The 24,517-nt window shown below is 41.3% G+C and overlaps 3 protein-coding genes across 7 annotated transcripts in view; 2 read left to right on the top strand and 1 right to left on the bottom strand.

Moving 5' to 3' along the window:
- Positions 1 to 24,517, bottom strand: part of trim23 (tripartite motif containing 23) — a 270,598-nt gene that overhangs the window by 54,151 nt on the left and 191,930 nt on the right. The window lies entirely within an intron of this gene.
- Positions 1,921 to 24,517, top strand: part of trappc13 (trafficking protein particle complex subunit 13) — an 84,504-nt gene continuing 61,907 nt past the window's right edge. For 2 of the 5 annotated variants that reach the window (XM_078548818.1, XM_078548809.1), the window contains exon 1: positions 1,921 to 2,024. In XM_078548818.1, coding sequence (XP_078404944.1) covers positions 1,979 to 2,024 — 46 coding nt within the window. In that variant the 5' untranslated portion in view covers positions 1,921 to 1,978. Of the gene's footprint in view, positions 2,025 to 16,892; positions 16,917 to 24,517 lie in introns of those variants that run through there. The other 3 variants (XM_078548798.1, XM_078548789.1, XM_078548826.1) reach the window with 2 other exon arrangements.
- On the top strand, positions 16,078 to 16,966 carry shld3 (shieldin complex subunit 3). Its single transcript, XM_078548836.1, has one exon. The coding sequence runs from the start codon at positions 16,220 to 16,222 to the stop codon at positions 16,964 to 16,966; it is 747 nt and encodes a 248-aa protein (XP_078404962.1). The 5' UTR covers positions 16,078 to 16,219.

Here is a 24,517-nt window from a genome sequence, read left to right as displayed (position 1 = left end):
CCTGCCCACCACCACCCCCCCCCCTCCTGCCCACCACCACCCCCCCCCCCTCCTGCCCACCACCACCCCCCCCCCCCCCCTCCTGCCCACCACCACCACCCCCCCCCCTCCTGCCCACCACCACCCCCCCACCCCGCTAGTTTAAAGCCCTCTGTATTTTCCTAGTTATGTGGCTCACAACAACACTCATCTGAGCACGGTTCAGGTGTAAACTATCCCAATGGTACAGCCCCCACTTTCCCCAGTACTGATGCCAGTGCCCCATGAACCATAACCCACTTCCCCCACACGTCTTTGAGCCACACATTAATTTCCCTAATCTTATTTGCCCTCTGCCAATTTGCACATGTCTCAGGTAATAATCCAGAGGTTATTACTTTTGAGGTTCTGCTTCTTAATTTGGTGCCTAGCTCTTCATGTTGACTATGCAGAACCTCTTTCCCTGTCCTGCCTATGTTGTTGGTACCCACATGTACCATGACAACTGGATCCTCCCCCTCCCCTCCCCCTCCCCCTCCCACTCCCACTCCCACTCCCACCGTAAGCTGTCCTCCAGCCCTGAGCAGATGTCCCGAATCCTGGCACCGGGCAGGCAACACAGCCATCTGGATGCTCGCTCTTTGCTGCGGAGAACAGTGTCAATCCCCATCATTATATTATACCCAACTACCACTACATTCCTGTTTGGTCCCCTTGCTAGAACAGCCTCCTGTACCATGGTGCCATGGCCAGCCTGCTCATCCACCTTGCAGACCTCACTTTTGTCCACACGGGTTGTGAGAACATCAAACCTGTTTGACAATTGCAAAATCTGAGGTTTCTCCACTCTTGTCTGGTCAGTCCCTTTACATGCATCACATCCTGCTGTCCCTCACTGTTGTCCAAAACAGACCACCCTATTCTAAGAGGTGTGACCATCTTTTGGAACATAGTATCCAGGTATTTCTCCCCCTCCCTCATGTTGGGCGGTGTCTGCAGTTTGGCTTGCAGAACAATAATCCTGATCTGGAATTCCTTTAGTTACATACACTTTCTGCAGATGTGTCTTTCATGGATCACCTTGGCGTCCAAAACTATCCACATTTTACAGCTGCAACATACCATTTGTCCTGCCATTGGTACTTAAGCTATTTAGTTAATTTAATAACTTCCTAATTAACATAGAATAATTCCTATGCATACTGCACCTATGTCCCCCATGCACCAAATTTCCACATGAACCTAATTTGCTACTAACTCAGGTTCCATCTCATACAGGTGTAGTCTTCTATCTCCTCACACATCCCTTACTGAATGTGCAATTTGAAAAGTCTGTCTCTTATATTGAGCCTCTGATGAGTCACTAGTTAGTTTAGCTTTCTGTTACAGCAATTAACCAATTGAACCAACTCCTTTCAGATGTTTGACAGATAACTGCCACTACCAAGCAGTTCCCTGTTTAACAAGTTAGTCTAATTCACTTGAGGGTTGTTAGTTCTATGTCAGAGCTTAACTCTTAATCTATATTTAAACATGAAAAAGACATTAGAATTTACCACATTAACCTAATTCACTACTCACTCGGTCTCCATCTCACGCAGGTGTAATCACCTGTCTCCGCGCGCGCCCCTGTCTGATCTCACTGGAAATAGTCAAAGTACCTTTTGTCCTTTTAAAGTTGTTGTTTTTCAAATTTTAAAGTGTGTTTTTAAAATTTCTATTGTACATGTAAAAAGGATTAAAATTAAGCAATTTACTTGCAAAGAAAGCCCCCAATGAAACATAAAAATTAATTTTTAAAAAATATCCATTAAATTTAAAATCGGGAGAAGTGTTGTCCATTTATTTTCTCTCTTGATAATAATGGTCAGGCCCACACTCGGGCCTTGGAGCCCAGAGCAATATGTGTTTCGAAATCGCTCGCACTGATTGTTATTTTGCTTCTTGTCGGGGCCCGTAGGGCGGTTCGCGCATGCGGGTTGGGAGTTGAGCGGGGAAGATGGACGTGAATCAGCCCAAACAAGAGCATCTGCTGGCGCTGAAAGGTAAGGAGTACAGCGGAGCGGCACCGCTGTGCCGTGCCCTGCCCTGCCGGCCCGGAGCCGCAGCAGAGAAGGCCTGTGGGAGTCTGAGCGGCGGCGGGGAGGGGGTTTCTCTGGGTTCACCTGTGCTCTCCATGGGTCTCATTGTAGACAGTAAGAGGATATTCACAGGTAAATAGCGCACTCCGCTCAGTCATCCGAAACCAGAGAAACCTGAAACCCCAAAGTCCTCATTTCCCGACCGGCACACCCTTTCTTTTGAGAGTGATTCAACTCTGGGCGTGTAGGGTCAATGAATTTACTGCTTACGCCGCCCTTTCCCCACAGATTCCTGTTTCTGTGGGGAATTCTTGGTGAATGCTGCCTCACAGTGAATCCGGCTTTGATTGTTGCTGACATTAAGTGCTCAAAGTGTGTACCGTTTTCCAGGACTGTTTACATTTCCATTAATGAGCATAAGCAAGAACAAACTTTAAATTTGATTTCTCACAATTAAAGTATTGTAATCCTAATTAGGTAGTGCTTTCCAAGCTCTAATTGAACGTGGGAATGAGGATTGCTTTGTAAGTATGTAACAGTACAAACGCAGTTCCTAAGATTATTTTGCCACTTCAGTGAGATTTAGAACAGGTGAGACAGCTTTGCTCGCAGATTTAAATTAAACCTGAGACTTTGCTAACCTGTGCCACACAAACATTTAGATTGATTTGAGATATACATTGAGCTTACATAGGAAATTGGGAAGAACATAAATTAGAATTGGTGCCACTTCCTCTAGTATAGAGAATGAAGAGTTCGTCTATGTATGGATGTTGGAAGAGGACAGGATAAGACTTGGTTGTGGATGTGCCAACATTTCCTGTAAAGTATGTCCCTTTGGGGAAGGTACTATGGGGTGTAATTTTTTTTTTGAACTGGTGGAAACATTTCAGATTTCTATATGTTTCACCACATTTCTATATCTCTTTAGTTCTGATGAAGAGTCATAAGGGCTCGAAACGTTAACTGTGTTCCTCTCCGCAGATGCTGCCAGACCTGCTGAGTTTCTCCAGCTATTTTTGTTTTTGTTTCAGATTTCCAGCATCCGCAGTATTTTGCTTTTATCAGATTTCTGTCTGTTTAGGGTTGGGCATCCAATGCTGTGATCACACAAATGTCCTTTTTCTGCATTTGACTTTTTCTAGTACATTTCAGTTGCTGTTGACTACAACTTTTTGCAGGTGTACCACTCTTATTCATTGCATAGTTGGCAGTTTTGGAGTTTAGGATATGTTGTTGGGTGCTGAAACTTGCAAAGAGTACTTGGGCATCTGTCAATGTTTAGGGTCCCTGGTTCCTTGTGAAGAAAAGTTTGAAAGCCACTGTAACAGGGGTTTCTGATAACTGAAGAACTATACCCTTCCATGAGTCATCAATATGTGGGGAGGGAAGGAAAATTATATTTCTCTTCAAATTGAAATATCCAGAATTTGTTTTTTTTAAAACAAAATATTGCTGGAAACACAGCAAATCTACCAGCATCTATACATTTAAGAGCTATCTCAACCTTTCCTTTTCAGATGCTGATATTGTCTATTCATAGCCTTGACTGTTTTACCTCAAGATATTACCCTTTTTTTAAAAAAAACATTGAATTAGTTGGTATTCTGTAATTTTTTTTTTAAACACTCTCCTGAGATCGTACCTTTACTAAAGGTACAAAGGTAACCAAGGGTTTGGATGTCCAAAATGGTATATTTACATTTGTGTAAAACCGTTAATATACATTACACTATTAATGAATAATACTCAACTCCCTGCATCTCTTCCTGTAAATGGTTCCTCTACAGGTACTTTAGATTGATACTGTAGTGCAGAATTAAAAGATATTGCATTGTCAGACTTGTTTACCTGGGAAATTGAATGAAGGTTCTGTTTTGGTGATTCAGGAGGATGTTAAAAATCCCATTTTATTATTCTTAGAAAATGTAGAGTTTCTGTGATATTGTGGCCAACGATTTTTCCTCAACAAAAACAGAATAAACAAAATAACTGATATGTTGGCCTAGTTAACGGTTACTGCTTTTCAAAGCAATTAATTGTATGAAAGCCTTCAAGAAATTTCTGAGACTTGGAAAGCATTATTTTGTTTTTATTTTCAGTAATCATATTTTCTCATTATCAGCCCACAGTACTTGAGGAATACAAATTGGCACAGGCTCATCATGAAGACACTCTGTATAAAATTGATAATCTAACGAGTTAAGAATGATAATCACTCTACTTAATTTGAATTAGTATGTCTCGGGTGTGGAGATGGTACCTTTGGGCAGTTTAACTGCTACTTGGGTAATTTGCAGGCATAAACATTTTGTTTACGCCCTGAAGAGACTATTCGCTTGAACCTTGAGAGGGGGAAAAACATCCAGCAGTGGAATTACAAATCATGATCCAAATTTGTATTTAGAGAGAATTTTGAATTATATAGTATTCAGAAGAATTGGTGGAATTAGTGGTGGGGTGGGGGGAGCAATTTGAGGATTTGGATTATACACAAGCATCTTGTGTAGAATTAGAGCACATTAGTTTAAATCTTTGTTCTTCCCCCCCCCGCCCACCATATATTAATAACATAACTGCCTAGTGACTGCACATTGACATAATGCAAAGTGAATAGAGTATATGCACTGTAACTTATGTAGCAGGAAGCACTGAACAGCTATTTTAATGAACATAAACTGTATTTAAAATTCCACTCAGAGTAAATGTACTTAATTCCACCAATTGTTACAAATAATCAGCTCACATTATTAAAATATCCATCCAATTATACCTGCCTTTAAGGGAAACAAATGTTTAAAGCCTTCCAATTATCACCCTATCTTCAGCCACCTTTTTTTTCCACTTAAGGTCTTGAATGTAGGGTTGGCTCTCTACTTCATACCCATTTCTTGCAGTACTTCGTGTACCAAACTCTTCACATCCCACTTTTGCCATCCTCACTGCATTTCAATACCCCTAGCTAGTTATGAATGAGATCCTTTGTGACCATCATACATTGAACGCTGCAGAAAGATCTAAATGGATTAGTCATTAGTTACAATATCTGCCAAAGCCTCCCTCCATCACTGAGCTCCATACCTATGTACTTGAACATGGGGTATTTTCATCAATGACTTCTCATCACCCCTTTGCGTCATCACATCTGGGCTCATGAAAGATATTTCTTCACCTCTGATCAAAACGCGCTGCTCGGTAGTGATGTTGTTTGCAGAGAAGGATGTCGTATGTATGTTGATGGTACCCAGTCTCACATCTCCACTGCTGCTTCTCAATCATTTGACTGCTATTATACTATGACACTGCCTGTCTACCGTCATAGAATTATAAAATTTACAGCACAGAAGGAGGCCATTCAGCCCATTGTATCTGTGCCAGCTGGGAAAACTTTCCAGCCAAATCCCACTTTCCAGCTCTCGGTACATAGCCGTCTTGGCTATAACACTTGAAGTGCATATCTAAGTGCTTTTTAAATGCATTGAGGAATTCTGTCTGTGCCACCCTTTCGCACAATGAATTTCAGATCCTCCCCACTCACTGGGTGAAAACCTTTCTCCTTTGCGCTCCTCTAATCCTTTTGCCAGTGACTTTAAATTTATGCCCCCGGTCATTGATCTCTCTGATAAGGGAAATGTATCCTTCCTATCTACTGTATCGAAGCCTTCGTTAGTTTATATACTGAATCAAGTCCTAGATGAGGCACAGCTTCAAGCTCCGCATTCTGAGATGAGCTTCCAACCACATGTTGGTGCCATTACTAAGAATGTCCATTTCCATCTCCGTAACATCGCCACCCCCTGCCTCAGCTCATCTGTTGCTGAAACCCTCACCCATGCCTCCATTACCTCTAGACTTGACTACACAACACACTTCAGGCTGGTGTCTCACATTCTACCTTCCATAAATTTGAGAATATCCAAAGCTCTGCTGTCTGTGTCTTAACTCGCAGCGAGCCCCATTTCCCCATCACCTCTGTGCTCATTGACCTGTATTGGCTCCAAGTTAAATAAGGTCTTGATTCAAGTGATGTCTTGATTTTAAAACTCTCACCCTTGTTTTCAAATCTCTCCCTCGCCTCACTGCTCCCTAGCTCTGTAATCTCCTTTAGCCCCACAACCCTCCAAGATATGTGCATTTCTCTAATTCTGGTCTCTTTTGCATCCCCAATTTTAATCGATCCACCATTGGTGGCCATGCCTTTAATTGTCTGGGCCCCAAGTTCAGGCATACCACCCCTACACCTCTCTGTCACACTCTCCTCCTTTAAGACACTACTTAAAACTTACCTCTTTGACCATGGTTTTGGCCAACTGCCCTAATATTGCTTTTTGTAGCTCAGTGGCATATTTTGTTTTATAAAGCTCTTGTAAAATGCCTTGGGACATTTAATTGCGTTAAAAGTGCTATATAAATATAAGCAGCACTTAACCCAGCAATAATCTGCTCACTGATGCTAAGTTTTGGTTCTGCCAGGGCAACTCAGCTAATGACTTCATTACAGCCTTAGTCCAAATATGGGCAAAATAGCTGAACTCAAGTGGTGCGGTGAGAATGACTGCCTGTGACATCAAGGCAGCATTTAACTGAGTGTGGCATCAAGAAGCCCTAGCAAAACTGAATTGTGGAGGACAACTCTCCACTGGTTGGAATCATACCTAGCACAAAGGAAGATTATTGTGCTATTGGAGGACAATAGTCCTGAGACGTTGCTGCAGGAATTCCTCAGGGCGGTGTTCTAGGCCCAACCATCTTCAGCAGTTTCATCAATGACCTTCCCTCCATCATAAGGTCAGAAGTAGGGATGTTCACAGATGATTGTACAATGTGCCGCACTGTTCACTACTCCTCAGATACTGAAGCAGTCCATGTCCATATGCAGCAAGACCTGGACAATATCCAGGTTTGGGCTGACAAGTGGCAAGTAACAATCGTGCACACAAGTGCCAGGCAATGACCATCTCCAAAAAGATTGAATCTAACCATCTCTCCTTGACATTCAGTGGCATTACCATTGCTGAATTCCCCATTACCAAGATCCTGGGTGTTACCATGGACTAGAAACTGAACTGGACTAGCCATATAAATACTGTGGCTATAAGAGCATGTCAGAGGCTGGGAATTCTGAAGAGAATATCTCACCTCCTGACTCCCCAAAGCCTGTCCTCCATCTACAAGGCACAAGTGAGGAGTGTGATGGAAGACTCCCCACTTGACTGGGTGAGTGCAGCTCCAACAACACTCAAGAAGCTCGACACCATCCAGAACAAAGCAGCCTGTTTGATTGGCACCCCACCCACAAACATTCACCCCTCCACTACCGATGCACAGTAGCAGCAGTGTGTACCACCTACAAGATGCACTGCAACAGCTCACCAAGGAACTTTCCAAACCTATGACCTCTGCCACCTAGAAGGACAAGGGCAGCAAAAACCTAAGAACACCGCCTGCTGGAAGTTCCCCTCCAAGTCACATACCATCCTGACTTGGAGCTATATCGTTGTTCCTTCGCTGTCGCTGGGTCAAAACCTTGCAACTGCCTTCCTAACAGCACTGTGGTTGTACCTAAACCACATGGATTGCAGTGGTTCAAGAAGGCAGCTCACCACCACCTTCTCAAGGGCAATTAGGAATTGGCAATAAATGCTGGCCAAGCCAATGAAGGCCACATCCTGTGAATGAATTAAAAAAAATATTTTTGTATTTTTTGCTAGTTTATTCTCATCTATTTTCTCTCTAAGCCTTTCTTTGCTGGTTTGTAAAACCTTACAGATCTTCTGGCTTACCACTAATCTTCATAACATTGTATGTCCCTTTCAACTCGATACATCCTTAACTTCCTTAGTTAGCCATGTTGTTCTTGTTGATCCTTTTTTTATCAATTGAAAATGTCTTTCAAATTGTGAAATATCTCCTTAAATATCTGCCAATGCTTATATACTAGCTTGCCTTTTAATCTATTTGCACAGTCCACTTTAGCCAACTCTGTCTTCATATCTTGGAAATTGTTTTTATTTGGGTCTAAGAGACCAGTTTCTGACCCAAGTTTCTCACCCTTAAAATGAATATGGAATTCGTGTTATGATTGCTCTCCCCTGGAGGATCCTTTACTTTGAGATCCTTAATTAACCCTGTCTCATCACACATTACCAGATCTAAATTAGTCTGTTCCATGATTGGTTCCACAACATATTGTTCTTAAAAAAAAACCTCCCGAATGCACTCTTATGAACTCATCCTCAAGGCCTACCTTTGCCAATTTAACTTATCCGTCTTTCATAAACTTGACCAAAATGCTCCTGCCAATGTCAGATTTCTCAGACAAAAACAAAAATACCTGGAAAAACTCAGCAGGTCTGACAGCAACTGCGGAGAGGAACACAGTTAACATTTCGAGTCCGTATGACTCTTCAACAGAACTAAGGAAAAATAGAAAAGAGACCATAAGACCAGAAGACATAGGAGCAGAAATTAGGCCATTTGTCCCATCGAGTCTGCTCTGCCATTCAATCTTGGCTGATAAGTTACTCAACCCCATTCTCCCGCCTTCTCCCCGTAACCTTTGATCCCCAAAAGAGAAAAGAGGTGAAATATAAGCTGGTTTAAGGGGGTGGTGGGACAAGTAGAGCTGGATAGAGGGCCAGTGACAGGTGGAGATAACCAAAAGACTGTGTTTGGTCTCTCCAATGTAGAGGAAACCGCATTGGGAGCAGTGAGTACAGTAGACTAAATTGAGGGAAGTGCAAGTGAAATGCTGTTTCACTTGAAAGGAGTGTTTGGGCCCTTGGACGGTGAGGAGAGGTGAAGTAAAGGGGCAGGTGTTGCACCTTCTGCGGTTGCATGGGAAGGTGCCGTGGGAGGGGGTTGAGGTGTAGGGGGTGATGGAGGAGTGGACCAGGGTGTCCCCGAGGGAACGATCCCTGTGGAATGCCGCTGGGGGGTGAAGGGAAGATGTGTTTGGTGGTGGTATCATGCTGGAGTTGGCGGAAATGGCGGAGGATGATCCTTTGAATGCGGAGGCTGGTGGGGTGATAAGTGAGGACAAAGGGACCCTATCATGGTTCTGGGAAGGAGAAGAAGGTGTGAGGGCGGATGCGCGGGAGATGGGCCGGACATGGTTGAGGGCCCTGTAATGCCCTGAGGGCATTCCGCAGGGATCGTTCCCTCCGGGACACCCTGGTCCACTCTTCCATCACCCCCTACACCTCAACCGCCTCCCATGGCACCTTCCCATGCAACCGCAGAAGGTGCAACACCTGCCCCTTTACTTCCCCTCTCCTCACCGTCCAAGGGCCCAAACACTCTTTTCATGTGAAGCAGCATTTCACTTGCACTTCCCTCAATTTAGTCTACTGCGTTCGCTGCTCCCAATACGGTTTCCTCTACATTGGAGGGACCAAACGCAGACTGGGTGACCACTTTGCGGAACACCTTCGGTCTGTCCGCAAGCATGACCCAGACCTCCCTGTCGCTTGCCATTTCAGCACTCCATCCTGCTCTCATGCCCACATGTCCGTCCTTGGCCTGCTGCATTGTTCCAGTGAAGCTCAACGCAAACTGGAGGAACAGCACCTCATCTGCCGACTAGGCACTTTACAGCCTTCCGGACTGAATATTGAGTTCAACAATTTTAGATCATGAACTCTCTCCTCCATCCCCACCCCCTTTCTGATCCCCCTTTTTTCCAATAATTTATATAGACTTTTCTTTTCCCACCTATTTCCATTACTTTTCAATGTATTTCCATCCATTGTTTTATCTTTGCCTTTTAGTCTATTTCGATCCCTTCCCCCCACCCCACCCCACCCCACCCCAGCTATCTATACCTTTATTATCACATTCCTTAGATAATATCACCAGCTTCAACACCTCTTTGCCCTTTTGTCTATGACATTTTTTGGTTATTTCCACCTATCACTGGCCCTCTATCCAGCTCTACTTGTCCCACCCCCCCTTAAACCAGCTTATATTTCACCTCTTATCTATTTTTCCTTAGTTTTGTTGAAGAGTCATACGGACTCGAAACGTTAACTGTGTTCCTCTTCGCAGATGCTGTCAGACCTGCTGAGTTTTTCCAGGTATTTTTGTTTTTGTTTTGGATTTCCAGCATCTGCAGTTTTTTGCTTTTATCTTTCATATTTCTCAGAGTCCAGTTCACTTATCACCCCAATACTCATTGAGCTATATTGGTTCCTGGTTTGGCAGTGCCACGTTTTTAAAACTCTCATCCTTGTTTTAAAATCCCTTCGTTTACTTATTGTCCTTACCTCTGTATTCCTCTCCAAAACTCCCAAGATATCTCCTCTCGAAATCTGGCTACTTGAACATCCTCTATTTTAATTGCTCCACCATTGGTGACTATGCTTTCTGCTGCCAGAGCCTTAATCTCGGGAATTTTCTCCCCAAACCTCACTACCCCTCTCTACTACTTTAAGGTGCTCCTTATACTTATCTGACCCAATATCATCGTGTGGGGTTAGATGCCCAATTTTGTTTGATAAAATTCCTGTGAAGACCCTTAGAACAATTTACTATGTTAATGGTGCTATATAAATGCTGGTTGTTATTGATCTCCTCATTTCAGGTTTAACTAATAAATTGTCTTGCTTTAATTTTGACAAAGCTGGCTAGCAGTTTCATGTTTTCGTTTATCTGTTGTGCTTAGTCACAATGTGAGATGTAATTCATTTCTATCTGCATCTGTCTACTTTTTTGGGAAAATTTTGAAAGCTATGAGCATTCCTTCACAGTGTAAAGAAATGGTTAGAATTTTTTTTAAACTTTTAGAAAGTGGCATTGAAATCCTTATCCCTGTGATTAAGCAATGGCATTATTGCAAATATAGTGAGTAGTTGAGGCCTCAGCATAGATCGTTGTGGGACACCACGAGCCACTTCCTTCCAATTTGAGTACATACTCTTCATCCCTACTCTGTCTTCAGCTGCCAAACCAATCTCTGGACCAGGTCAATAATTTGCCTTTAATTCCATGAGTTTTAATTTTATCTTAAAGTTTCTTATGTGGAACCTCATCAAATGCCTCTGAAAATCAATATAAGTGACATCCACAAACATTCCCCAGTCTATTTTAGTTACTTTCTCAAGTTATTCCATTTAGTTAGACATGACCTACCCTTTACAAATGTCTCTAATCAGCTCAGATTTCTTTCTCTGAGCCCTCAGTCTCTCTGTCGTTAATTAGAGATTCAAATAACTTCCCTGTTACAGATGTTAGACCAACCAGTCTATAATTTCCTGGTCTCTCTCTCTCTCTCTCTTTCACACCTTTCTTATATAAAGTATATAACTACATTGGCAATTTTCCAACGAAAGGGGCTGTTCCTGAATCGAGGGCACTTTGGAAGATTGAAAGCATCTGCAATACTTCCTTTAAAATCCCTTGGGTGAAAACCATTCGATCCTGGGGATTTGTCAGTTTTTAGTGCATTTTTTTTTAATACTGTCTTCTTGCTTATGTTAAATTGAGTGAACTCCATTCTTTGATTCATTAGTAATTTTCCTGGTATGTGAGGTATATTATTGTCTTCTACTCTGAAGACTAGCACACTGTAATTCAACAAGTTTTCCATTTCCTTATTTTCAATTGCAGTATTACCCCTGTCTCTTTTTAAAGGGCCCACGTTGCTCTTCCCTTCTAATATAATTGTAATGACTATTTGTATTAATATTGATAGCACTAGAACATTTTTTTGTGCAGTTTTTACTTTTTTTTTGACTTCCTTAGTTTTTTTTTCTCAACCAGTCCCCTGGATTTACACTATTGTTTACACACCCGTATACTTACCTCACCTCTTGTTGACTGTGGCTGTTTTCATTTGGTTTGCAGAACTCTTTCCTCTTTAGGGGCCTGAATTATTTTTGTATTAAGCAAAGTTCCTTTTTGAACACCTCCCACTATTCATCAGTAGTGATATTTGTTTCTGTCCCATACTGTTTAAGTTAGCCATACCAAAATCTGGAATCATAATGACTCTTAAGTTTCTCCTTTTCAAACCTACATTGAATTTGATCATATGATCATTTAGTTAATAATCCAACAATAGAGATTATTTATCCAACTCTGGTTCATTATTCTTTGTTTTTTATTCATCCACGGGATGTGGGCTTTGCTGGCTAGGCCAGCATTTATTGTCCATCCCTGATTGCCCATGAGAAGGTGGTGGTAAGCTGCCGCCTTGAACCGCTGCAGTCCATGTGGTGTAGGTACATCCAAAGTGCTGTTAGGAAGGGAGTTCCAGGATTTTGACCCAACGACAGTGAAGGAACAGTGATGTATTTTCAAGTCAGGATGGTAAGTGGCTTGGAGGGAAACTTCCAGCTGGTGGTGTTACCATCTATCTGCTGCCCTTATCCTTTTAGATGGTAGTGGTTGTGGGTTTGGAAGGTGCTGTCTAAGGAACCTTGGTGAATTCCTGCAGTACATTTTATAGATGGTCCACACCACTGCTCCTGTGCGATAATGGTGGAGGGAGTGAATGTTTGTGCTTGTGGTGCCAATCAAGCGGGCTGTTTTGCCCTGGACGGTGTCAGTCGTCTTGAGTGTTGTTGGAGCTGTACTCATCCAGGCAAGTGGGGAGTATTCCATCACACTCCTGACTTGTGCCTTGTAGATGGTGGACAGGCTTTGGGGAGTCAGGAGGTGAGTTACTCGTCGCAGGATTCTTTGCCTCTGACCTGCTCTTGTTTCCACAATATTTATATGACTAGTCCAGTTCAGTTTCTGGTCAATGGTAACCCCCAGGATGTTGATAGTAGGGGATTCAGTGATGGTAATGCCATTGAATGTCAAGGGGCGATGTTTAGAATCTCTCTTGTTGGAGATGGACATTGCCTGGCACTTGTGTGGCACGAATGTTACTTGCCACTTGTCAGCCCAAACCTGGATATTGTCCAGACCTTGCTGCATTTGGACATGGACAGCTTTAGTATCTGAGGAGTCGCAAATGGTTCTGAACATTGTGCAATCATCCGTGAACATCCCCACTTCTGACCTTATGATGGAGGAAAGGTCATTGATGAAGCAGCTGAAGATGGCTGGGCCTAGGACACTACTCTGAGGAACTCCTGCAGCGATGTCCTGGAGCTGAGTTAACTGACCTCCAACAACCACAACCATCTTCCTTTGTGCTAGGTATGACTCCAACCAGTGGAGAGTTTTCTCCCTGATTCCCATTGACTCCAGTTTTGCAGGGCTCCTTGATACCACACTCAGTCAAATGTGGCCTTGATGTCAAGGGCAGTCACTCTCCCCTCACCTAGGGAGTTCAGCTCTTTTATCCATGTTTGAACCAAGACTGTAATGAGGTCAGGAGCTGGGTGGCCCTGGCAGAACCCAAACTGGGGTGGTAATTGCCGGGTTGGATTTGTCCTGCTTTTTGTGTACAGGACATACCTGGGCAATTTTGCACATAACCGGGTAGATGCCAGTGTTGTATCTGTACTGGAACAGCTTGGCTAGCGGCGCCGCAAGTTCTGGAGTACAAGTCTTCAGCACTATTGCCGGAATATTGTCAGGGCCCATGTTATTACTACTAAATTTAGTATGGAATGCCCTCTTGTTGGCTTTGGAACACTTTGCTCTGGAAAACTATCTTGAATGAATTCTATAAATTCACTACCTTTTTGACTTGAACTTCTCTGTTCTTCCCACCTGTGAGAAAATTAAAGTATCGTATTGAAACAACTTTGCTTCTGCTACACACCTTTCTAAACTCTGAAATAATACATTTTGCCCCTCTTTGTTGCTGCTATCAAAAGGCAAGTAGCTAACTGCCATTATAGTTTGTTCTGTCTTATTCCTTATTTCAAATAAGTCTCTGCTGATTGCTTTCATACCTATATTCTCTCTCTAACACTGTCTGTTTTTAATCAATAAGACTACCCTTCTCCCTCTCCTCCTCCCAGTTTTCCTATCCTTTCTAAAGACATTATAACCTGGAATATTTCATTCACAATTATGACCAGCTTATAGCCATATCTCTGTCATGGTCACCACTCCTCCCCTTTTCTATTTTATACTGAAATGTAGAAGAGCCTGATGCACATAATTAACTACTGGAGCTTTTAGTGCAGTTGGGCTAGTATTGGATATGTTTCTTTTTGGAATATGAATATGATCTGTTCAAAGAAAACAGGCAACATCATACCACTGACTTGATACCCAGAAAAATACATTTTTTTAATTGTTTTAAAATAAATCAATATTCTGACAAATAGTGGCTGAATTGCACTTTCAATTTGCTTGATATATTAGATATAAGCCTAAATGATGACTGCCCAATGGCATTGCGCATTATTCACAATTTTTCACATGTGATGAGAAAGATTTGATTTATATAGTGGTTTTTAAGATCTCTGGATGTCCAAAGCGCTCTACAACTAATGAAGTACTTTTGAAATATTGCTATATGGGAAATGTGGCAGCCCATTTATGTACAGCAAGGTCTCAAAAACAACAGAGAAATGGCCAGAGAACTGGAGGAACAGCACCTCATCTTCCGACTAGGCACTTTACAGCCTTCCGGACTGAATATTGAATTCAACAACTTTAGCTCTTGAACTCCCTCCTCCATCCCCACCCCCTTTCCATTTCTTCCCCCTTCCTTTTGTTTTTTCCAATAATTTATATAGATTTTTCTTTTCCCACCTATTTCCATTATTTTTAAATCTATACCTTTTTATGCCCTGTTAGTCTTTCCACCCCATCCCCACTAGAGCTGTACCTTGTGTGTCCTGCCATCCATTCTTAATTAGCACATTCGTCTAGATAATATCACCACCTTCAACACCTCTTTGTTCTTTTGTCTGTGACATCTTTTGATTATCTGCTCCTATCACTGCTTGCTTGTCCCTACAACCACCCCCCCCCACCTTAAACCAGCTTATATTTCACCCCTCTACTAATATTACTCAGTTCTATTGAAGGATCATGAGGACTCGAAACGTCAACTTTTTTCTTCTCTGCCGATGCTGCCAGACCTGCTGAGTTTTTCCAGGTAATTCTGTTTTTGTGTTAGAGAAATGGCCAGTTAATCTGTTTGTTGAGAGATAAATGGTGGCCAAGACATCAGAAGAACATCCCTACTCCTCTTTGAATAGGACTACGGAATCTTTTAACATCTAGCTAATGGTATCTCTTCTGAAAGGCAGCATTTCTGACAATGCAGTGCTCCCTCACTACAGCTGCCCCTTGTTTAGCAGTCCTAATGTGTTCCTAAAAAAAAATGGCATGCTAAACAAAAATCACTTTCCATTAAGAAAGCATGTACTAATGGTGGGTTCCGTTCCTGACCTGTAATTTTTACGTTAGTAACCTGTTGGCTGCCTTGAACCTAACTGGCCCAAAAATCCTTTAAGCCCTAACTTACTAATTATTTTGATTTCCCTCCCGCTGGCTGCTTCGTATCTCCCACTTGCCCTCGGTCAGTGGAGGGAGGCTATGGTTTGTTTTTAAAAGACCTGAGCATGCACAGTAACTGAGCTAAAACGAAAATGGAGTCAACGCCATTTGGGAAATTTCAAACTGCGCTAAAACAAAAACATGCTATTGGAATGTCCGTAAATGGGGGATACTGGTACTGCACTGGATGTCAACTTGGATATGTGTTCAGGCCTCTGGAGTGGGACTTCAGACTACAAGCTTCTTACAGATGGAACTACCACTGAGCCAATGCTGACATCTAGTGCTTTCTCTTTTTATCTCCCAAAAATAGAGTATGACATTCAATAGTTTTTTTGCATATGTCAAACTGCATGCAAAATTGCAGAGGGCAGAATTAGGTTCCTTCTAAATTGGAATACTGCCTGCGTTAGGACCTAAAATGGAGAAATGTCATTACTTTTGAAGCAAATGCCAAGATAACTTTTTAAAAGCTGCATTGCTGTTTTAGTTGAAATATGCCATTAAGACAAATATTCAACGACATTTATTTCTGCAGGGTAGTGCTTCCTGAAGGTGATAGACTGCTGCATCCCAATATTATGCTGCTTCTAAATTGATGAAGGAAGCACAGTGACAAATCACTTCATTCTGAATGACTTATAGATTTGCAATTATGACAGTATAAGGAGAAAGGCTCGCTAATATTGGCCTCCGGGAATTCAAGCTGAGACAGCTGCTTGGTACCCAGAGCCATCATTTATATGGAGTTAATAGTACATTATAGGCCTAATCAAGACTGTCCTGAAGTACTGAAAATTGCAAAAAGATTGCTGGAAGACTTCCCGCAAAGAACTTCACCAGGATTTATACCATGGTTTCCAAATAATCTGCAAAGTTTACCAGTGAAGCCTGAGAAATGTCCACCAACTATTTCAAATGAAGAAGCGAAAAGAATTGAAAAATATTTGGTTGACATAGAATTCAAAACAGAAGCTCAAAATTATGATTGCACAGAGGATCTTCTGGAATTTTCTGCAAACCTGCCGAGGGATGGTCCGCTTACTCGGGTAGCTGCTGTGGAATTTCTTCCAGAAATGACACATTTATGCTGTGGAGTTACAGATAAGGAATACAAATCAGAAAGGTCTTGGAGTATTGCAGGATACAGCAGAATAAGGGGACCAAGCACTTTGGCAGTTAGTCAAAGACTTCAAATAATCAAGGAGAAGCTCCAGCTGCATTCTTTTCAAAGGGCAAAGTGGGTCATTGATCAATCCAATTGCAGAACTCGGCAACTGGAGGAGATCTGGGTTAAACTGAGCAGTATTATCAAACATGGTGACCTTCCTGGTTGTAATGCCAAAATACATAGACATCTTGGTCAAATATGGATTTTCTGTGATCTTGTGTGCTGTGAATATGTCGGTAATCTGATTAAACAAATATTAAATCTTACAGGTAAAATCAGTTTACTTGTATATAGGCATGGTTTAATTTATAACTTGTAGCTAAGTAAAATGTTTTAATTTATAACTTGTAGCTAAGTAAAATGGTATTTAAGAAGCAAAATGACATTGACATGCATGAATTCCTTGCTATTGTCTATGGACTTTAAACAATATGGATTTATGTGTAATTTTGATAAATGAGCAGATTGTCTTTCCTAATCACTTATTGGTAAACTCTTTAGTGTACTTTGGTGTCAGCCTTAGCTCAAGGGTTGCACTCGCAACCCTACTTCGAAGACTTGAGCACAATATCTAGACCAACACCACGGTGTAGTACTGAGGGTGTGCTGCCCTGGGAGCACGTAGTTTTTTGGATGAGATGTTGAACCATCTAGAGTAGATTCTTTAGCTCTTTGAAGGGAAAATGGAGAGTTTTCTCCTGTTGTGGCCAACATTCATCCCTCAGTTAACATCACTTGAAAACAGATATCACATTGCTGTTTGTGGGACCTTCCTGTACAAAATTTGGCTGTTGTATCTCCTACAAGTTTAATTAGAAGCGACTGCACTTCAAAAGTACATGATTGGCTATGAAGCGCCTTAGCATGTCCTAAGGTCATGAAAGGCACGATATAAATGCAAGATTTTTCTTCATTCAAATTCTGTTTCATCAGAAGAAGGTTGAACTTAAAGGGGATATTCTTTTCTATTTTCAGAGATTTTAAAATTTACTGAATGATAAAAGTGAAGAATGCGCTTCCTACACTGATATGCTTGTTCTTGATCTCTGTCCTAGAAATGTTTTCTATAACGATGTTTTGTGGGGGCTTCACTGCAGTCAGTCAGTATGGCCGTTGTGCAAGGTTAAGTTTGATTTCCTCATCACTTGAGTTAGTTATTTTAGTCAAGATAGGGGGTCATGGTGTTTTAATTGGCTTCAGCATCCATGAGTGTGTGAGAGAGAGAAAAAGCTATAGCTCAGCTCCTGCTTCTGATCACTATCCAGTGATATTAGCTGGAAATGTGTGTATAAGGACACTAGACACTAGACAGGATCTAGTTTGATTATGGCCTCTTCCATAGTTGATTTGACTGACACTTGCTGTGTAAGTTCTTATTTGAAGAGTTGGTACTTCATTGATGCTTCTTAGGACTGCTGCTGCTGCGGTGTTATCTTCCAGCATGAGGTGAAAAAAGCAAGCACAGTGATAGTTGATGGTATTGTAACACTTTAAATCCTTCTGCAAATGAGAGATCCTTCACGTTAAGCATTCACCTTAGCAGCAGAAGATATTCCAATTGTGTTATGATAACTGACCAAAGCATCAGTAGCTAAACCAGTGATGGTTCTACTTTACATAGTTATGTAACTAAAAGTTTACAAGTATGAAATGGAGGGCAGGGATTTTGATCTCCAATAACCAGGAATTAACATCTCTGGTTTTAAATAGCTTTTTAAGCAAAATGTAGCATTTAATGAGAATTTTACTTCTCTGGAAATTATTTGATCTGAAATTGAAGATTACAGATTGGGTTGTATTCATTGTAATCTTTGGCATGTCAGGCTACACCTGATGGTTGCTTTCTGTGACAGGCACAAGTTAGTAATCATCCACTGAATCTGGCAGCCATAACTGGAAAATCTCAGCTGGCCAGTAAGATGGGGTCACCCAGATGATGTAAACCTTGTGAACTGCAGTGCCATCGCATAATAAAAAGAGTTTTGGCACAGCAATGTATTTTAATTCTTTGCATTTTTAGCAAGGGTGGGGAGGGGACAAAAAGCGAAATTGTAATGGAGCTAAGTACATATGCGAATAAAAACTGTTCAGGTTTAACCTCGCATGAATCTGTATAAAACAAAATATGTGCAAATACACTGGAAATAAATATTTTAAAAGTATGCTGTATTTGTCTTTATTAACCTGAATTTAGAAGCAACACAATGTTGAACTATCAAATTTCATGTACTCACTTTTTAAATCTGCATGTGACTCGGTTCACATTATTACAGAGCTTTTAAGACAGAGCTCCTAGTTTTAAATTCATTTCTTCCTTACGCCATGTGACATGCACTTTTTCTGGGTCAAGTAGCTGCTTGTTAACTTGCTGCCCTGCAAGTCTCTGAGCGATAGCACTGTTCAGTCCACAATGCATTTTAAGGATAAATAGAGTGGCTCTTTGAGTCCATAACTTATGACCTAATGAAATTGCATTCTCAGAATCTGCACATTTCAAAGCTCCACATCTGCCCAGTTTTAACCCTAGTGGGTTATTAATGAGAAATTACCTTTTTCTGCTATAACTAAAAATTTTGAATCAAATGTTTGTGCCAAAGCTATCTAATGATTACAGACCCCATCCATTTTTCTCTACATTTGGGGAAAAATTTTGTACATACTTGCAAGCTACCACTTCCCTAATTGATTTTTGCATGTTTCTTATGAAGTCAGTTGATCAAATTAGTCAAAAATTCCTACCATTTGGATTAATAGCAGATTTAAGTATTCAGATGATCCTTTTGCACCATAATTTAATTGATGCTACAATTCCAAATACATAAGGAATAGGAACAGGAGTAGGCCATTTGACCCCTTGAGCCTGCTCCGCCACTCAATAAGATCATGGCTGATCTGCTTGTGTTTTGAATTCCACATTCTCATCTACCCCCGATAACCTTTGATTCCCTTGCCTAACAAGAATCCTGTGCCTTAAAAATATTCATTGACCCTGCCTCTACTGCCTTCTGAAGCTTTTTTTCAAGGTAGCCCTTTGCTTCACATGCATATGGACTGATACCACAATGTTGTTACACGAGATAATAAGAAATAGGAGCCAGGAGTAGGGCATTTAGTACAATCCTGGCTGATTTGATTGTGGCCTTAACTCCATTTTTGTGCCTGCCCACCCCCACTAACCCTTGACTCCCTTATAGATCAAGAATCTGTCCAACTCAGCCTTGAATATACTCAATGGTCCAGCCACCACTTCTCTCTGGGGTAGAGAATTCCAAAGACTAATGACCTTTCTGAGAGAAGAAATTTCTCATCTGTCATAAATGGGTGACCCCTTAATTTTTAATTGTACCCCCTAGTGCTAGATTCCCCCATGGGGTGGTGGCGGCGGGGGGAGAAACATCCTCTCATCCTGTCAAGTCTTTTCAGAACCACATGTTTCAATAAGATCATCTCTCATTCTTCTAAACTCCAACAAGCTTAGAACCAACCTACTCAACCTTTCATTGTAAGACAACCCCTTCGTCCCAGGAATCAGCCTAATAAATCTTCTGAACTTCTTCCAATGCAAGTGTATCCCTCTTTAACTAAGGAGACCAAAATTGTACACAGCAATGTCTGACCAATGCTGTACAGTTGTAGCAAGACTCCCCTGCCCCTGCTTTTATACTACATCCTTCTTGCAATGAAGGCCAACATTCCATTTCCCTTCCGAATTACTGCACCTTTTGGGATTCATGTACACCCAAATTCCTTAATGCACCATTATGTGGTATCTCCATTTAAATAATCTGCTTTTCTATTCTTCCTGTCAAAGTGGACAGCCTCACATTTTCCTACGTTATACGTCTGCCAAATTTCTGCCCACACAATTAACCTATCTATATCCTTTTGCAGACTTTGTATTCTTCTACATTTCATTGTATCTCCACAAACTTAGATCCAATACAGTTGGTCACTTCAAGTCATTAATATAGATCATAAATAGTTGAGACCCCAGCATTGATCACTGTGGCACTCCACCAGTTACAGTTTGCCAAATTGAAAATGGCCCATATATCCCAACGCTGTTCCATGTTAATTGGCTGGTCCTCTGATGCCAATATATTACCTACCCCAACACCATGAGCTTTTGTGTGGTAACATTTTGTGTGACACCTTATCGAATGCCTTTTTGGAAATCCAAATACAGTACATCATCTGGTACCCCTTCATCCTGCTTGTCACATCCTCAAGAAGCTCTAAATATATCAAACACAATTTCTGTTTCAACAAACCATGTTGACTTTACCTGATTGTATTATGATTTTCTAAATGTCCTGCTACTACCTCAATAATAGATTCTAGCATTTTTGCAATGATAGATGTTAGGCTAACTGGCCTATATTTTTCTGCTTTCTATCTCCCTCCTTCCTTGAATAGAGGTGTTACATTTGTGGTTTTCCGCTGGGACGTTTCCAGAATCCAGGGAATTTTGGAGGATTATAACCATTGCATCCACAATATCTGCAGCTACTTTTAAGACCATAAGATGCAGGTCGTCAGGATCATGGGACTTGTCAGCCTTTAGTCTCATTCGTTTTCCCAGTACTTTTTCGTCCCTTTTGCCTCTTGATTTTCTGCTATTCTTGGGATACTTTTTATGCCTTCTATCGTGAAGACAGGTATTTGTTGTCTCTGCCATTTCCTCCTTTCTCATTCGTTCCTAGTCTTGCCCTCCAAGGGACTAATGCAGCTATCTGACCCCTTATCTGGCATCCCAAAATCCAGAAGGACCTGAAAGCTGGCTACATTCAAAGCTGGCACCCTGGGTAGCATTTTGAACAAACCCTTTCTATTCTTTATTTTTCATACTTTATATATTATAAGTACATGCTAGGCCTAGGACCCAAAATCCGTAAAATCCCCAAATCCAGCACACATCCAGTCCTGAGCTTCCCGGATACGGGATCCAGTACCTGTACTAACTTTAGCTACTTATTTTCTTTTTTAGATACTTGGACTTTTATGTCTGTCTTTATACTTGCTAGCTTTCTCTCATACTCTTAATTTCTCTCTTTTTTTTCTCATCCTTCGCTGGTTTCAAAAACTTTCCCAATCTTTCTTTGCAGCATTATATGTCTTTCAATTTGATACCTTTCCCCCCTCATCTTCTTTAGTTAGCCACAAATGGTACATCATTCTCGTAGAATCTTTCTTTCTCAAGCAATTGGGAAGGCAATGAATGATATGCTGACCTTTGTTGTGATGGGGATTGGAGTGCAAGAAGAAGAAAGTCTTGCTACAATTATACAGGGATTTTGTTGACCGTGATGAAATATCTTCTTAAATGGCTGCTACAGCTTCTCTACCACCTTCCCTTATAATTTATTATCATAGTCTACTTTGGCCAGCTCGGACTTCATAACATTGTAATTGCCTTTAAGCTTAAGACTCTAGATTTAGACCCACGTTTCTCACCCTCACACTGAATGTGAAATTCGCCATATGCTCACTTTTACTGAGAGGATCCTTTACTATGAGGTTATTAATTAATCCTGTCTCATTGCACATTATCAGGTCTAAAATAGTTTGTTCCCTGGTAGGTTCCAGAAAGTATTGTTCTAAGAAGCTCCCTAATATACTCTCTGAATTCATCCTCCAGGTTACCTTTGCCAATTTGATTTATCCAATCTATATGAAGATTAAAATTTCCCATGAATATTGCAGTACCTTTCTTACAAACCCCATTATTTCTCAATTTATACTCTGTCCTACAGTGTAGCTATTATCAGGCACCTATAAACTACTCCCACCAGTGACCTCTTTCCTATTTGTATTTCCACCTCCAACCTAAGATTTTTCACAATTATACTGATCTCATTATTTTTTAACAGAGCTACCCCACTGCCTTTTCCTTTTCCTCCTGTCCTTCTGAAATGTCAAATACCCTTGAAATTCAGATCTCAGCTGTGGCCACTTTGCAACCATGTCTCTGTAATGGCTACCATATATTTATTTCTCTTTGTGCTATCACTCATCCATTTTGTTATAAATGCTTTGCATATTCAGATAAGATTTTAATTCTTTTTACCATTTTTCCCTTCTCTGACTTTAGCTGGTACACTCATGTTTGTATGCTCTGTCCCTTCTTGTCACACTCTGGTCATTATTACCCATATTGCTACCCTGCACTATTGCCTTGTCCTTTTTCATTTACCCTTCCAAATCTCCCCTCACATGCACCCTCCATCCCACTATTTTACTTAAAGCCCTCTCCACAGCTCTAGTTATATGCCAAAAAGCATTTAATAAAGTGCCTTACAAAAGGTTAATGGGCAACAGTTGGGAGTAACATATTAGCATGAGTTGGTTAGAGAATTGGTTAGCTGAAAGGAAGCAGAGTAGGCATAAAAGGGGAATTCTCAAATTGGCATATTGTGACTTGTGGAGTGCTGTAAGGATCAGTGCTGGGGCCTCAGCTGTTTATTAATGACTTAAACAGAGAAAAGTAATGTATCTTAAGTTTACTGATTATACAAAGCTAGGGAAATGTAAGTTGAGGACGACAGGCTGCAAAGAGATATGGAGAGGCTAAGTGATTGGGCAATGTAATGGCAGATGGAGTATAATGTGACATTATTTACTTCGGTTGTAAGAACAGAAAAGCAGAATAATTTTTAAAAGGTGTGAAACTTGTAAATTCTTGTTCGGAGAGACTTGCGTATGTTTGCACAAGGTAAATGCAGGTACAGCAAGCAATTGGGAAGGCAATGACATGTAGGCCTTTGTTGCAAGGGGATTGGAGTACAAGAATAAAGAAGTTTTGCTACAATTGTGCAGGGCTTTGGTGATAATATGTGCAGTTTTGGTCTCCACATTTAAAGAAGGATATATTTGTTTTGGAGGCGGTACAGCAAAGGTTCACTAAATTGGTCCCTGGGCTGAGGGGGTTGTCCTATGATAGACTTAGTAAATTTGGTCGATATTTTCTGAAGTTTAGAAGAATGAGAGGTAATCTTATTGAAACATTCAAGATTCTGAAGGGGATTGACAGGATATACAGAGGTTATTTCCCCAGGCTGGAGAATCTAGAACAGGGGACTACAGTCTTAGGATAAGGGGTCAATCATTTAGCATTGAGGTGAGAAATTTCTTGACTAAGTGGGCTGTTAACCTTTGGAATTCTCTACCCCAGAGGGTTGTGGATGCTCCATCATAAGGCTGGGGTAGGCAAATTTTTGGTGTTTTAGGCAATCAATATATGGGGGAGGAGGTGTGAAAGTTGAAGCCAAAGACCAGTTCTAATCGTATTGAATTGCGGAGCAGGCTCAACGGGCCTATCTCCTTTGTTGTTGTGCATGATTCGCCAGGACGCTGTTCCCACATGTTTCAGGTGAAGGCTGTTCCAATGGTACAGCTATTGTCTAAGGAGCCTTGGAATACCTTCCAAGCCCATGACCGCTACCATCTAGAAGGACAAGAGCAGCAGATGGAGGGGAACTTACAGGTGCTGGTGTTCCCATCTAAGTCACTTACCGTTCTGACTTGGAAATATATCGCCGTTCCTTCGCTGTCGCTGGATGAAAATTCTGGAGCTCCCTTCATAACAGCACTTTGGGTGTACCTACACCACATGGACTGCAGTGGTTCAAGAAGGCAGCTCAACACCACCTTCTCATGGGTAACTAGGGATGGGCACTAAATGCTGGCCCAGCCAGCGAAGTGCGCATCCTGTGAATTAATTAAAAAAAAGAAAAAAGTTCCCTTTTACCCCAGTCAACAGTCACTTTCATTCTCAATAAGTGAAATTTAATGGCCTGCATTTTGCTGTAATAATGACTCAGTGATCACTGTCATTACTCTTCTGAAAATGACAGCAGTTTCTAGAATCCAC

This window comes from Cetorhinus maximus, chromosome 1, assembly GCF_964194155.1.
Source record: "Cetorhinus maximus chromosome 1, sCetMax3.hap1.1, whole genome shotgun sequence".
Taxonomy (NCBI): domain Eukaryota; kingdom Metazoa; phylum Chordata; class Chondrichthyes; order Lamniformes; family Cetorhinidae; genus Cetorhinus; species Cetorhinus maximus.
Note: the sequence above shows the minus strand (reverse complement) of the source record. Positions and strands in the feature narration are given on the sequence as shown.